The sequence below is a fragment of the Nerophis lumbriciformis genome, linkage group LG09 (assembly GCF_033978685.3).
Source record: "Nerophis lumbriciformis linkage group LG09, RoL_Nlum_v2.1, whole genome shotgun sequence".
Lineage (NCBI taxonomy): Eukaryota > Metazoa > Chordata > Actinopteri > Syngnathiformes > Syngnathidae > Nerophis > Nerophis lumbriciformis.
The window spans coordinates 55,177,755-55,191,021 of NC_084556.2; the positions used below are offsets into that span (position 1 = coordinate 55,177,755).

The 13,267-nt window shown below is 42.7% G+C and overlaps 1 protein-coding gene across 1 annotated transcript in view; it reads right to left on the minus strand.

Moving 5' to 3' along the window:
* Nucleotides 1–13,267, minus strand: part of agbl1 (AGBL carboxypeptidase 1) — a 115,676-nt gene that overhangs the window by 50,992 nt on the left and 51,417 nt on the right. The window contains exons 11-13 of the mRNA XM_072913866.1: nt 11,908–12,070; nt 5,638–5,728; nt 4,000–4,275 (exon numbers count right to left, since the gene is read on the minus strand). Coding sequence (XP_072769967.1) covers nt 4,000–4,275; nt 5,638–5,728; nt 11,908–12,070 — 530 coding nt within the window. The remainder of the gene's footprint in view (nt 1–3,999; nt 4,276–5,637; nt 5,729–11,907; nt 12,071–13,267) is intronic.

Genomic DNA, 13,267 nt, shown 5'->3' on the forward strand with positions numbered 1-13,267 from the left:
TCTATTTGATCAAATCACTGGTGAGCTCTATACTCCCTTGTGGATCATTAAAGTTTGTTTGTCTAAGTCTATACTCAGACAAAGTCATTAATAAAGAAACAGTTAGGGTCATCAGAAGCTGACAACAGCTTGTGAATTTGTCCCAACAACCCAGAGAGCCTCTGTAAGTATATGTATTTGCGTTGATGCAAATAAATGTAGCTGAATGTTGAAAAGAGTCCCTGACAAAGTGTTGTCTCCCTGTGATCAAAACAAACATGTGTCGAGTGGAGCGAGTCCAGGGTATTGGAATCTGTCACCAAACACTTCCTGGAAAAAAAACATATTCATCCAAAATATGTAAAGTACCTTTGTTAATTTTTTGTATATTGTGAGTGTTTTTTGGTCTAAATCAGGGCTATTCAACTACATAAAGAAGAAGGCCGTAGTTTCAGGAGCCCAAAGGCTCAGGGGCCGGACATTTAAATGTGGATGTTTCATCAGAAAGTGCCTCGGCAGGTGAGACAGTGCTTACTTAATTGCAAAGTAAACAAATCAGTTTTCACACTGCACTGTCAATAAATGCATTATTTTGCCCTCACTACTCGTTTCCAGCGTGTGGAGCTAGTTAACAGTATGAAGAAAAAGAAGCTACTTTTTTTTTTTTTAGAATTGATATTCCTTCTTTTGAATTATTTTCCTTCCTTACTTTTATTTCTTTACACTTCTTTCTTCATTTAGGTTTGTAAGATTGAAAATATAAACATAAAACACACATAACAAAAGTATAATGTCCATAGTGTATTTTACATAAAAAAAAAGAGAAGGTTTAATATATTCACACAATAAAACTACAAATGTTTACACATAGAGAAATTACACAACATTCACACACCAAACATTGTACAGTATGTGACTTATCACTATTACTGTTGTCGCCCTCTCTTGGTCAAATTTAGGACTACATGTATTAGACGTGGTTTGATCGTTACTCTCAGACAAAAAAACAACATGACCACAAATACAAAAGACATCACAAAGTAATCAATTTAATTTTGTTGGTTTTGACGAGCATGGCCTGATTTTCAACTCTGCTGAATGTCAGTTTGGGCTGCTGGTGATCAATTTCTTCGCTCACAGCATTTTGTCACAAGGCATGTTTCCTCTGCCTTTCAAAGTGCAAGATGTGGAAAATTTCCCCATTTTTGCCATGGCTAAAGCGCTGCAGGGGTTTTTGGGCATGATTCATTTCTATAATATGTTCCTACCAAATTGTCGGATTACATCCCCATCCTTTGATTGATTGATTGAGACTTTTATTAGTAGGTTGCACAGTGAAGTACATATTCCGTACAATTGACCACTAAATGGTAATTACCCCAATAAGTTTTTCACACTTGTTTAAGTCGGGGTCCACTTAAATTGATTCATGATACAGATATATACTATCATCATAATACAGTCATCACACAAGATCATCACATTGAATTATTTACATTATTTACAACAATTGAGAACAGAGAAATGGATATTGGAACAGTGTAGGTCTGACTTGATAGGATACGGAGAGAGAGAGAGAGAGAGAGAGAGAGAGAGAGAGAGAGAGAGAGAGAGAGAGAGAGAGAGAGAGAGAGAGGAAGAGAGAAGAGAGAGAGAGAGAGAGAGAGAGAGAGAGAGAGAGAGAGAGAGAGAGAGAGAGAAGAGAGAGAGAGAGGAGAAGAGAGAGAGAAGAGAAGAGAGAGAGAGAGAGAGAGAGCGAGAGAGAGAGAGAGAGAGAGAAGAGAGAGAGAGAGAGAGAGAGAGAGAGAGAGAGAGAGAGAAGAGAGAGAGAGGAGAGAGAGAGAGAGAAGAGAAGGAGAGAGAGAAAGAGAAAGAGAAAGAGAAAGAGAGAAGAGAAAGGAGGAAAGAAGAAAGAGAAGAGAAAGAGAAAGAGAAGAGAAAGAAAAGAGAAAGAAGAAGAGAGAGGAGAGAGAGGCTCTGCATTTGATTGTTACATTTGATTATTAACAATCCGGGGAGGGTGTTAGTTTAGGGTTGTAGCTGCCTGGAGGTGAACTTATATTGTGGGTTTTGAGGAGGATAGAGATGCCCTTTCTTTTATACCTGTTGGGAGCGCATTCCACATTGATGTGGCATAAAATGAGAATGAGTTAAGACTAGAGATGCGCGGATAGGCAATTTATTTCATCCGCAAACCGCGTCAGAAAGTCGTCAACCATCCGCCATCCACACGATGTAACGTTTGATCAGAACTGCATCCGCCCGCCATCCGCCCGTTGTTATATATCTAATATTAATTAAAAAAAAAAAAAAAAGGGTGAAACTACGCGAATTGCACCTTGTGCAGACAAGATTTTTCGATCGGACACGGAGGAATTAGCCATGTAAAAGACCACGTTGGGACAAAAAAAAACACAAGTCTAATGCTGTTGCTAGCGATACAAGTGGAAAACTTTCAACGTTTTTCGTCGCCCAAACAGATTCTTTGGATGTGATAAATGCCGAAGTTTTATTTACGGAGGCAATAATTGAGCATGGACTTCCAATCGCACTGGCTGATCACATGGGACAGTTAATAATGTAATGCAACCTTTAAAAATCATTACGCGGTGATCGCGATCCCAAAAATAAACTTTTCTTGCATGATAATGTCCAGAAAAATTTGCTTTATATTACTATAGAGTCCTTTTAACGAATGAGTTTGATGGTTTATCACAAACCTTAAATGAAATTCCATGGCCACCGTCCTGCTCTCTATATCAACCAGGGTGAGCCCCACCCCTTTCGTGAGCGCACTGCGAAAGCGGACGAGGCGGGGTGTCGGTGCGGTGGGCGCGGTAGTGACCCTGGACGTGCGTCGGGCCCTTCTCGCGGATCGCCTCAGCTACGGCTCCCGGTGGGGCCCTCTCGGGGGAAGGGGCCTCGGTCCTGGACCCCGGCGAGGCGTCCCTTCTCCGCTCCGTAAAAGTGTCCATCTCTTTTCTTTTTTTTTCTTCTGTTGTGGCATATGCTGCAGGTGCCTGCTCGTTTTTCGTATGTGGGTAACATTTAACTATGTATATATATTTACCAATTGGTTTAACTGCCACCCGCAAAAAAAATAAAAGAATAAAAAAAATATCTAATTAATCCGCCCGACCCGACCCGCGAGCGGATAAAATCTTATTGTTTTTAATTTCATCCGCCCGATCCGCGGATAATCCGCGGACTCCGCGGTTGTGTCCGCAAACCGCGCATCTCTAGTTAAGACCTTTGTTAGTTCGGAATCTGGGTTTAACGTGGTTAGTGGAGCTCCCCCTGGTGTTGTGGTTATTCAATCAAGGTGAGATGCAGGAGTTATGATATCCAATAAACTTCCACAAGCAGTCCATATTGTCAACATAGACTCACAAGCTAATGATCACGGTGCCACTGTAAATAGTTTGTGTACGTTAGCGCTTATAATAACAATATTACTAATACTTTCTTAATATTCAGGTCACAAAATGTAAATGGAGTATTGTTGGCGGTTTTTGAAAGATTATTTATTGGGTTTTATGGGTGGAATAGAGGACCTCCCACTGGCTCCGTTGCAAGCTAACTTTTATTTACGTTTATTTACAAGTTAAAATGCATTAAAAAAACACATATTTGTTGTCACGTATTTCAATGATTGTGACCCGAGGCAAAATTCCCCCCAAAAATGCAGCTCCCCTTTTAAACTTCTAAAACAGTTATTTGAGTGCAATGAGAAACATGTTTAATGTATTTTAAGATTTTCAGGTAAAATTAAGTTAAAAATGACATTTTTTTGTGGTCCTCTTCTGAAAAGTATCAAAATACATTTTAAAATATTAATATCAGGCCAACCGTAGATAATGTATGCTGTACTAACAGCACAGTCCTGTGTGTGCACAAGCCCAGTTTTTGAAGGTGTCTCTGATTCATTTTGAGTTTTATAAAAGAAAACGAGACAGTTTGTGTTTGGTTTGCATTCAATCATTTCATCTGACTCATCTTATGTGATGTGTAAAAGGGTACCTTTGAACGCCCGGCTTGCGTGTGGTCATGGGTTCATTTGCTGGTTTCGGGACATGACCCCAAAAATCAGGGAAAGCCAGGATGTCGAATCCCGGAATAGATTTGGTTTTGACGGCTGCAGCATGGTACATGGTGGCTTCATGGTATGGGATGAAAACGCCTTGTCTTTCAATTAACTTGTCTATCGTTGGGAAATCGTAAGAGTTGTTGTTTTCCTCTTTGTTGTCATTACAGCCATCATTTGCTGGACCAGACTTGGGGACCAGACTTGGCTTCCTCACTAAAAGCAGAAAACAAGTTTGAACTGAAAAGTTTCCTCAAGTAATGTGCATTGGAGGAGGAGAGGGGGCAATGATTAACAAATGTTCAGAATAAAAATACATCAACAAAGAACATTACAAGAAAGTTTAAACATTCATTTGTATTTAATCAATATTGAAATAATTAATTGATACCTTAGCTACCACAAAGAACACAAATTAATAAGGCTATCTTCAAATATTCTATTTGATTCAGCAGTGGCTGATTCGACTCATATTAAACTTCCCTCCCCCTCCCAAGGAGTTAACACCTGCTGAGGCCACCCCCATACCGGTGTGTTGGAAGGATACATTGTATGTGTTCATCATGTCTTCTTTGAATACTAGTAAAATACTTTTGTGCAGACAAATAGTTTTATAGAGTAAGAAATAATTGATATCTGCTTACAATTTTGGCTTTCACCAGAGTGTGATAGCTCTTTGTGGTCACTGCTTCCTGGTCTGACGTCACATCATCAATCAGCTGCATATTTTGGCCTCCTACATCTCTTATTGTAATATGATAAAATCAATTGGTCTGCACACAACAATATTTTTGGACTAGTGTTGGGAGGATGTTTCTACATTAAGGACGTGATCAGCGCTCATCGGGGCGCGTCACTGTCAGACAGGAAGCTCGCAATGCAATCAGTCGGCCCGCTGGAAATTAGACACAGCGCAGGCCAGGTGTTGCACTTCTTTTGCAAAGGTATCATTCCGCTGGTTCACAATACGAAAACTTTGTTACCAATTTTATTTCCTCCATTTAGTCAAGTTCGATGTCCTCTTGGTGCTGCGCCAGTGCGAGAACCTCACAAACTGGGGTTTATCTTTCTTTGCGACGGAAAAGTCGTAAAGCAGATCTTTGTTTTGTTCATTTTAATGAAAGACTAGCTGTATTCATTTTATACATATTTTCAATTGACTTATGCAGAGAAGAAGACTCCTCCACATGACTCATCTATTACTTTAACAATTAATTAATTGATCAATATTAATATGACAAATAAATTACTGTACCCACTCAATAATCCCTTCAAGTTCCTTCTTTTTCCCCCATCTGGGATTGTTTGAGGTATTCCTTGCCCGGATGTGGGTCGAGATCAGGGGATGTCGATTTTAGTTTGTAAAGCCCTTTGAGACTCTTGTGAGTAAGGACTATATAATACATAATAGATTATTAGCCCATCTAGTTCGATAAACCTGATTTTTTTCCACTGATTTATTCATTTGTTCTCAATCTCTGTCGCTTCAATACGGCATTGTTGAGTGAAATTGAAGTCATATCATTAGATTTGTGATATTCAAGAGTCAAAAAACGCAAAAATTATATCCTTACCTTGTCTGTATGACTTTGCTTCCGACTACAGAGCTGGTTTTAAGGAGGCCATTATGACTGTTGAAATCTTTGGCCTTTAAAATGGCAGCATCTGTAAGCCAACATATAGGACAGACCACCAAGTAGTAAATCACACATTTTTGGTACTGGATATATTTTTCAATACATCACTGGTATACTGTATTTCAAGCTGTTCTATGGACTGGTGCCTTGGTGTGGTGGAACAGCTTGTGTGTCTCAATGACCATGAGAGCTATGCTGGCATGGGGCTTGTACCCCCGGTAGTTCTAAACAAGCCAGACAGGTCAAAGGCAAGAGACCAGACGAAACCCAGTCCACCTAGCTAGCCTGGCAGCAGGGGCTTGTAGGCTGAGTTCAGGGCGTGTCTGCTGTCACAGCACCTGAATTGGCCTGTCTCAGCCGCCTAGTGAGCAGAAGAGCACATCGCCAACATCTTCGTCGCTGCTCTTAGTGAAACCTGGCTTACCGGTGTTGGCTCTGTCCAAGAAAAAAACTACACCTTATTCTGGAATGGTTTCCCAGATTGCGACAGACCAATACATGGCGTTTGGCATGGCTTTTCAACAAGCTCTTGTTCTCAGTGGAAAAACCTGTGCTTATCTCCCCACGCCTCTCCTTCCTGCGCCTTCACACAAACTGTGGCCCAGTCACAATCCTAGCCTCTTATGCCACTACATTGACCTCTGACCTGGATTCAAAAGAGACTTTCTACAATCAACTGCTCCATTATTCAAAAGACCCCCTCAACCAAACGCCTGCTGATTCTTGGGGACTTCAATGCCAGAGTGGGTGTGAACTCTAGCGCATGGCTTGACATCCTGGGAGACCATGGTAATGGCAACATGAATGACGATGGACAACTTCTGCGGGAACTCTGCAGAAAACACCAACTCTGTATCCCCTCTTCCTTCTTTCAGGGCTCAAACTCCTCCAAAGTCACCAGGTGTCACCCTCATTCTAAACACTGGCACCAACTTGGCCATGTGCTGGTGAAGCGTGAGCACTTAAAAGATGTAACACATTGCCAAACACTGCATTCAGCAGACTGTGATATTGATCACGCCCTTGTACGCTGCAAACTAAGGTTGACTCCAATAAAGCTTCATCACACCAGGCCCAACCCCGATCCTCACCTGTATGTTTCTGCTACCTATGGTCCTGCACTGCAGCATGCGTTCCAAGAAGTACTTGTGTCTAGCTATGCCGCCTCATCACTGCATGCAGATAACACTGACCCATCCCTCTCACCTGCCGACATCACTTCTGCCTGGCAGCACTTCCACTCTATCACCACAAAAGCGGCATTCCCCAGCTTTGGAAAGCTATCTAGGTCACAGCCAGACTGGTTCAAGGCTCATGCCAGCCTGCTACTACCAGCAATTGCCTCAAAGCGCTCAGCCAGACTGTGCAGAATGGAAGCAGGCATGTCGCAATGTCCAAAAGGCCCCTTTTACTGCCGTGCAAGAATACTGGAACACACTTTTTTAACCGTATTGTGTCATGTGCATCTAGTGGCAACATCAGAGGTGTCTTCATAGGCCTGAAAGACGCTTTAGGCCAAGTCCCCCAAAAGTCCACTCCCCTACATTCCCTAGCTGGTGGATTCCTGACTGATCTGGAATCTCATCTGACACGTTGGGTTGAGTATTATAGCATTCTCTATGGCCAGCCTGCCACAACCAACACACGGGCAATAACTGCTGCTGTCCCTGAGCTCCCACCTCTGACTGACCTGGATGCTGACATTACTATTGAGGACTTCAAATCTGCCATAAACGCCCATAAAAACTGCTGACCGCCTCTATTCTGAGGTGGTTTTTAAGGCAGGTGGGGATGCACTCGTCTGTTTTACACCATCTGTTTGTGTCTTGCTGGAACAATGGATATCTCCCATATGTCTTTCGAGATGCTAACATCATCACCATCTATAAAAACAAAGGGGACCGTGCAGACTGTAACAATGATTCCCGGGCGTGGCCACCGCTGCTGCTCACTGCTTCCCTCACCTCCCAGGGGGTGATCAAGGGTGATGGGTCAAATGCAGAGAATAATTTCGCCACACCTAGTGTGCATGTGACAATCATTAGTACTTTTTAACTTTAACTACAGAGGAATTTCTCTGCTCAGTGTTGCGGGAAAGATATTTGCTCGAACTCTCCTACCACGACTACAAGTCCTTGCAGACCGTATCCTTCCTGAAAGCCAGTGTGGGTTTCGAACCGGTTGTTCCCCAGTAGACATGGTGTTCTGTGTTCGACAATTACAGGGAAAGTGCATTTAAGAACAAAAACCTTTTCTGGTGTTTGTGGATTTGACTAAGGCCTTTGACTACGTCAGCCAATCTGGATTCTTCTTTGTTCTGCAAAGACTAAACTACCGAAGATGATTACTGAATTTCATGATGGCATGAAAGCAACGGTACAATTTCAAGGCACTCGCTCTGATGAATCCCAGATGAGATGTGGGTTGAAGCAGGGTTGTGTTCTTGCAACCTACACTCTTTGAAATATTTTTCGCTGCCCTACTACGTCGCACTTTCCCCGAAGACTCTGGTATCCTCTTACATACCTGCAGCTCAGGAAAACTTTTCAATCTATCCAGACTGCGGGCTAAGACCAAAGAAAGTCATGTCATGGTACGTGAACTGCTTTATGCTGATGATGCTGGCTTTGCCACCCACCCTCTCTGCACATCTTTTGACTCGGCATGCAAAGAGATCGGCCTGCAGATTAACTTAAAAAAGACAGTTGTCCTTGCCCAAACTGCAACCCTGAACCCTGCTATTTCCATCTCCAACACACCACTATCTGTGGTGGACAAATTCACCTACCTGGGATCCACAGTCTCCAACACCAAGAACCTTGATGCAGAACTTGACATGCGCATTGGAAGGGCATCATCAATTTTTAGCAAATTGAAAAAGCGTGTCTGGAACAACAATAATCTTTCCTTGCTCCTCAAAGTACGTGTATACCACACATGTGTACTTAGCACCTTACTATACGCATCTGAGTCATGTACAACATACTGCAGGAACAAACATCGCCTCAATGCATTTCACTTCCTCTGCCTTCGTTCCATACTGGTCATTTGTTGGAAGGACCATGTAACCAACTCACTCAGACTAAAGAAAACAGGCTCCAGTGACCTGTACACAACTCTTCGCCAATGCCATCTCAGATGGGCCGGACACATTCATCGTATGGATGACGCTCGCCGCCCCAAATTCTTATTGTATGGCGAACTAGCCAATGCTCCGTGCAAACAAGGTAGTCCCCGCCTATTTATTAAAGATGTAATCAAGAGGGACATGAAATATTTCTCCATGAACATTGTCAACTGAGATTGGAACTGGCAGCAATTAACAAATGTATCTCAAGACGCAAACAAGTCATTCTTGGAAGAGAGACGCTTAAAATGGGAAGCAGTTGGTCACATGCGACAGGAACGGCCATAGTAGTAGTAGTGGTAGTATTTCCAGATGGCGCCTCTGTAGTGACTGCTTCTTGCAGGAGCTCTGTGCTCTTGTGTTTGCGCTTGTGTTTTCGGGTCTGTGCAACAAGGGTTGGCACATTTGTGGCCTTTTGGGGGCTTTTTTGAAAACTTTTGGATCTGCTTTGGGGAGCCATGGCCATGTCTCCACAGCAGACGAGCTGCTGGCTCTCTGCCACACCAGAGTCTGCGTGGAGAGACCGGAGTAGACGCGAAGAGAGAGACTGGCCTGTGGAGCTTGCATTGAGCCTTAGGATGGATGAGCTTTACAGAACCCTGGCTGAACAAGCATGTATCCACGCAGACTGGACATTGCCGAAGAGTGAGTGGGCAGCTTACAAAAGAGTAGGCTCTCTTGGTTGCTTTGTTGGGTCTGTTCCCGTCTTTGGACGTGACACCCGCCCAAGCAGACAATGGCGTGGAGCCATTTGGGTGTTAAAATTGTGTTTTTGTTTTGTTGTTTGTCTGTGCATGGTACAATCGTCTGTGCACAACATGTTTTGTTTATTGCTTCGTTTTGGGGTTCTTTCGTTGTGTTTTACTTTTGTAGCTGTATGTCGAGAGCCCAAAGATCACAGTCTACCAATTGAAATTCATTGTCCTTGGCCATGATTGAGAAAAAAACGTTTGTTATGATCTAGAATTTCATGCAATGATTTCCCTCTTCATGTTCTCCATTCCATGTCGGCTTTTCCTTTTCCGCTCCACTAGTGTAAACCCTGTTTAGTTGTTGGATAAGATGGTTGTTTATTGGAGAAATAAACATTAAAATATTAAAGCAAGGACCACGGTGGCGTAGTGGTTACATATTGGCCGCAGGAGAGCGAGATTCAAACCGCCGTTTGGACATGCCGTTTGCATGTTCTCCCTGTGCATGCATGGGTTTTTATCTGGGTAGGCTTACTCCCAAAAAAATTAATTTGGCTGACTTTCTTCTGTTGATATGTAAATATTGATATTGATCTTACTTGATATTGAGCAATTACAATAGCAACACAAACACTACCCAGAATCCTCGTGGACCAGGTATGAGTTTAAAAAGGTACAGAGTGAAAATAGTGACAGTATTAACATGTTTTATGCCATGCAACAACTGAAGTGTGTAATAAAATGAGGAAATGAGATCTTCCAGCATATGGATGACATTGCACTGGATGAGAAATTAGCCAGTCATTTGCTTTTCGGACAAGATAGGAATGACTTTATTTATTCCACATTGTGCATATGTCCATATAATTTAGACACAATAAACAAAAGTAAACATGATTTAGTACAGACGTGAATGACATTAATGAAAGATTAAAAAAGTAATACATATAAATGAGGATAAATTAAAATATAGCAATAATAACACTGACATTGCAAACCGAGCACACACATTTAGAAATGACCTGCGGTAATGCTCCTTCTTACAAGGCTGATATAACAGTCTTTTCTGAAGGAACTACTTAAGGCGTAGAAGGTTGTCTACTATGGATGTCAGTTTGGCTAATATCCTTCAATCAGTTCTTGATTGTGTCCAGTAGGACAGAGTCAGGTCTCCTGATCAGTCTATGAAGTCTTCTGTCCCTGACACAGCTGCACCCAGCCTAGCATACAGAGACATGGAACACTGCACCGCAATCTCATAAAAGGTGCGCAGGAAAGACCTGCACACAATAAAAGACCTCAGTCTCCTTAATAGGTGGAAGACATTTTACAGGGTGTTTGTGTCGTTCGCCCTGTCCAATTGGTAGATGAGGTGAACATCTAAATATTTAAAAGATTCCACTATCTCAATGTTTGATCCCTGGATCTTCACCGGAATGGATGGTGGAACTGATTACCGTAAATCAATCACAATGGTCTGTAGTGGTTTGGCTCCTTTGGATGAGATGTTTGGAGGATTGTAATCACACAGAAGGTCTTGCACAGGATGGGGACTTTTTCCAGGCCTAGGTTAAGGTTAAATATGTACTAGACCTCACCAGTGAGCTGTGATCACCTAATGAAAACAGCCTGGGGATGTGTGTCTGCTGAACTGGGCTGGTAAGTTGTAGGGGTCCGTCTGTGACAGAGAATGGTTGGTCAGGGAGGTGTGAAACTTGTACATGGAGCTGGTATAAGGTAGGTACTGGGATGAACTGCTGGAGCTGCAATGGAGTACGGGTTGCATGTACGGGGTTTGCAGTGAGGACAGAGCCAAACCTGTTGAAAAAACGATTCAGTTTGTTGGCCCACTCTTGGTCACCAGAAGCTTGATGACCAAGTATGTTTCAGGCTAGTCCACCGGGTACTGTTCTGCTCCAACCTTTGTTCCACATTGTTCTTATGATCCTTTTTACACCTCCTGATCTTATATTTAAGCTCCCACTGAACTCTTCTCTGCTCCTCCTTGTTCCCTGAGATGAAATTCAGCAGGGCCTGTAGAGACCCAAATTCACTCTTAAGAAACCGTAGACCACAAAACAATCTTATAAGACAATCATTTGAGGCATAAGATAACTGACTGTTTGCAGTCTTTGGTCGGAAGAGGGAAAATCGGGACAAAAACAGCCAGATTGCTTTTATGTGTGTATCCTGTTTAGTCTGAAACTCTCTACTCTTTTTGAGTATTGTTGTTTGTTGTCTTCTGAGGTGCTTTTAAATCAATTGTTTTGCATTAGATTTAGTTTTGTGTGCATGTTTCATATGCAATGTTTCTGACCGAGCAAGACGGGCTGTGAGTCAGGCCTGTTTCCAACCTCAATATTAGAAGAAATCGTAAATGCAACTAACCTGATTTGGTTTGATTTGGTGGATCTTTTTCGGCCTGTGACAAAACTTCAGTACTCCAGCGTCTTTCCCCATTGTGACAAGCTAAATTGTCGCGTAGCGCAGTGTCATCATTGGAAGAAGAAGAAGATGAGGGAGAACTCCTCTGTGAACTCAAATCCAGCTCCTGAGTGAGACAGATGTATCATGATTTTTTCAGGCATTTTGCACTGAAGTAACTCGTATTAGTCTGGTCACGATTACGTCTGGAAAATGCATCATTATTGTAATATGTCGTGATACTTTTTCCACTGATACATTATTGATTCTTTATGTTTAAAAATGTATTCATAAGTATATATAGGGTTGTACCGGTACTAGTAAAGTACCGCGGTACTAATGAATCAAAAACGGTACTATACACCATTTGAAAAATACCAGTTCCCTTTTTCTTTTCTTTTAATCACGTCGTGACATTGCTGGTTTTATGAGCATAGGAGCATGTTCTGCAAAGTATGTATGTATAAATGTATATATGTATACATATATGTGTGTAAATATATATATATATATATATATATATATATATATATATATAATGTGTATGTACATGTATAAATATATGTATCTATGTACATGTGTATATATGTACATGTGTGTAGAACTTGAATACACCTCACGGTGATGCTTGGACATGTCATCAGTGATAAACCCGGGGTCATAGGGTGTTTCGGGTCTTTAATCATCAGACACACTCGCCCGGGCGACCCAGCCGGGGGTGATCAGACCCCGGCCTGTGTCCAAGTAGCGCACCACGGATTCCCCCTACGGATCCACAGCCACGGGGAGGCCTTTTCTGCGGCATCTAAGATGTTCTTGGTGGCTTTTCTCGACTGCAGTCCTCTAATGCCAAGGATTCTGAACACACGCTGTAGTGAGTGACCAACCAAACCCCTGCACCCAATTTCTACTGGTTCACAGCGGGCTCTCCAGCCGTTACTCCGACACTCTACAGTGAGCTCAGCGTATTTGGCCCTATTTTGCTCATTTGCTTCGTCAATTCGCTCCTCCCAGGGGACAGTCAGCTCCAGTAGCACCACTTGCTTGGTTGACTCCGATGTTAACACCATGTCTGGGCGGAGTGATGTGGTAGCGATATTGGCCGGGAACTTGAGTTGCCTTCCCAGGTCAACATGGAGCTGCCAGTCACGAGCGGTGGCCAGAAGCCCTCCTGAGAAGTTGGGCTGGCGGCTTGCTTTCTGTCCTGCTCTGATGAAGGTGATTGACTGCTTTGGGGCGGCCTGGGACTTGCTGTTTTGTATCGCTGCGCAGATAGAATCCGCCAGGGCTTTTAAAACTTGGCCGTGGCGCCAGCGATACCGCC